General features: G+C 30.8%; 1 protein-coding gene across 1 annotated transcript; it reads right to left on the reverse strand.

The window, feature by feature from the left end:
• Nucleotides 1-219: 219 nt before the first annotated feature.
• On the reverse strand, nucleotides 220-1,334 carry LOC131655133 (EG45-like domain containing protein 2). The gene is made up of 3 exons (XM_058925037.1): nucleotides 1,175-1,334; nucleotides 727-1,015; nucleotides 220-638 (listed from the first exon to the last, which is right to left on the reverse strand). Exons 1-3 carry the CDS (start codon nucleotides 1,281-1,283, stop codon nucleotides 632-634), a joined length of 405 nt encoding a protein of 134 aa, XP_058781020.1. The 5' UTR covers nucleotides 1,284-1,334; the 3' UTR covers nucleotides 220-631.
• Between the last annotated feature and the right edge of the window lie 2,038 nt (nucleotides 1,335-3,372).

Below are 3,372 nucleotides of genomic sequence, written 5' to 3' on the forward strand. Positions count from 1 at the left end.
CCATAAAGATTATCTGGTACCCAACATTTGATCTATCTGAAATTCAATGATTCGAAGATCTAAAATCATATTATCAGGAAAATTATTATTTTTTTAACATTTTGGATAAGCAATGTAATATTCTGAATAAACAATATAGTTTGTAAACAAATTAATTTATTAATATTATGTGTAAACAATGTAACGAATTTTAATGTTTTGAAAATAATAAAATACAGATGTGAGGGTTCAAATCCATGTAAGATAACTTAAATCTTCGGTTTTTTATTTATCGAAAGGTAAAGTGACAACTTTTCATAACACCCTTCGTTACCTCATTTCAGTCGCCGAGGTTAAATGTATTTCACATTCAAGATAAAATATATTTTTTATAATAATGTACATCGATTAAAAAAGTGAAAACTTGAGAAAAACATTAATCAATTTGCTACTTCTTAGAATACGTGGATCATGAGAAATGCTATAAATTTTAAAAGAGAAAAAGCAAACATTCAAAAGATTATATATTGCATAAAATCTATATCGTGTACTTATTCAATTCCCATATACTTGTGTTACACATTACTCTTCTCAATTTGCACTAATTTCTGCAACATTTAAGCTATAGTCTCAGTCGAATTTCCTATATCCATCATATCCTGTATGAACAACAATATTTTAATAAGATAAAGAGGTAAAATATATTATAAAAAATATATGAATTAATAATAAAATGTACAAACTTACTGAATATATTCAATATTGATATTTGCATTTTGAAAACGTGAGATTGCTGAAAAAGCTTCAGTTGACATGTGAAAAGTGTGGGGGCATGAAGACTTTGAACAAGAAGTAATAGAATCAACAACTTTAACATCAATACTACCACCTTCGCATGGCTTATTGATTCCACTCACACATCTCACTCTATATCTTCTTCCACATGCTGCACCATTATCCCATAACCCTTCATTCACTGCCACAAATATGTTACCTGGTGGAAACTGCTCTCTCCTACTTCCATCACAAGAAGTAGCTGCACAATATCAACCAATAAATGCGTAAAATTATCACCATGCAAACTAAATATAACACACGTGAACTGAACTCAGTTGGTAGCCGTGTAGAAATTTTGAACTGCAAAGACTAGGGTTTGACCGGTAACCAATAAAAAAAATGTAAATTGTTGACTTACGTATATATGGAGGTCCATAAGAAGCAGCAGTACCAACATCTGTAAGAATTAGGGTCACTTGTTGGAACAATATGCTTGAAATTATTACAAGGATAAATAGTTTCGTCATTATTGTTTTTTTCAAACCGAGATATGTTACTACCTAGTATGTTTTTGCTTGATGCTGCATGCGCACTCTCAATTTATAAGCATCATCAAGATAAATTTTCATGTTTATCACGACTCTATATGTTTTTTTAATTAATCGTTTGCTTTTAAAAAGTTATATAGATGAGGTTTGTGAGATTAAATAAATGAACAAAAGAAACGACCCACCAAAATGTTAATGGAGTATGAGAAAGCAAGAACCTATTTGTGCGTGATCGAGTTCCATTAATGACGGCTATTAGTGTGGTGTAGTGGTATTCTTTGTAAACAATTCAAACATTCAGTGTATTCTCAAGTTTTCAATCAAGGATTTCATCTCGTGGCAATTTATGCATCATTAGTTTCATTTTTGACATGCGTGTGAGTGATGGATTGATTTGCATTAAATAAAAGAAGGTTTAATGTGATATTTTTTTATTTGGCTAAAAGAAGTTAGAGACATGGAGAGTGCATGTCATTCCAATTAGGTACGTTTGATACCACAAAACCAAACTAACAAATCAAGGGGAGTCATCGATCTCAACTAGGTTGCCAATTGCCATCACTCATTCAATCCAAAACCACTAGTCGAATTTTATTCAATAAACAAGATAATATAAAATTTGAAAGACATGACCAAAACTCATGCAATTTTATTTTAAAGTTTGAACGACATGAACCAAAATCCAATCCAAAATCACTAGCTGAATTTTCTTTTAGTAGAGTTTTTTCTTAGATGTTCTTTTTTAAATTTCTTTTTTTCTAAGTTTATTCACAAAGTTGTTTTAATGTTGTGTGATGAATAAAATGGTTAAAAGTTGAGTATTTTTTTTTTGTTGTTGATGGTGGTGGGATAGTCATGATCTTTTGATAAAGTAGCCGTTGTGATTTCTATACTATTGCCGCATGCTATTTCATATCCTTTGAACTATTAGTAGCTCTTGTTGCATATATTATTGTATTTTTTTTTCACGTAAAACTTGTACCATGTGTACTATTGTTGAGTTGTTTCTGGAATTTGAATATTGAGACAAAAAACAATTAAGTTATCTATCATATAAGAAAGATAGATGTTCTACCAATTACTTATATGTCCTTTTTGCAAATACTCATCTATAACACTATCCACGTGGACAGCGTCTGCTTTCTTTTCTCAGCTAAGCTTTCTTCTCTCATATTTATTTCTCAACTTTTCATTTGCTATTTCTCAACTTTTCATTTGCTTTTTCATATGCCTTTTGCCAAAGTATTATTATATTGATTTTTCTCTGCTTTGCTTCCATCCTTTCCTATCACTCTCTTCTCTTTTTCTCACCGTCTGGATTCATCTCTCTCTTCTCTTTCTTCATCTCTCTTTCTACGACAAACCCTAATTTTCATAATCACAAAATTTGACCTCATTTTTCTCTCCTCATCCATCCTATCGTTCTGCTTCTTCTTCAAACTGTTTCGGCAATTTTGATGTGATGGTTTCTACTTTCAAACGAAGCGGATTTCGATGGTATTTGTTCTTCGTCGTCAACCTCTGATATTACTCACAAATATTTGATTTTACATGACAAATCTTCTTCTTATGCATACCCATAAATTGTTATTACAATTTATTTTGATGATTTTGATTTGGTGATTTAGATTTTGATTTAGTTTTTGTTGTTTCAGGTTTAATGGTGTTGATTCAAGCGAAAAAGGGGGAGTTTCGTGACGGTTTGGTAAGAAAAACTTCACTTTTTATATTTTAGATTTGGGTCTAATTGTTTTAAACTGTTTGGAGATTTTATCTCAAGGACGATTAAGCATCTGAAGGAGTTTTGGTTCAACTTTCTCTTTTTTTTCTTGTGATGTTGTTTATATGTGTAGGTTTTTACAAACTTTATTTATGTGCAGATTTTAGGGTTTTTTACAATGGAATTATACTTTAGGTTTCTTCCTCTTCATGTAAGTACTTTGTTGTTTAATGGTGTTTAATGGTGTATATGTATAATGGAATTTGTGGTAGAGATTTATGTTCATGTTTGGGAATGGTTTGTTTTAGTATTGGGGCATATTCGAGTTTAAACAGGTTGCCTGCAAAG

Source organism: Vicia villosa, linkage group LG3 (assembly GCF_029867415.1).
Source record: "Vicia villosa cultivar HV-30 ecotype Madison, WI linkage group LG3, Vvil1.0, whole genome shotgun sequence".
In the NCBI taxonomy this organism is placed as follows: domain Eukaryota; kingdom Viridiplantae; phylum Streptophyta; class Magnoliopsida; order Fabales; family Fabaceae; genus Vicia; species Vicia villosa.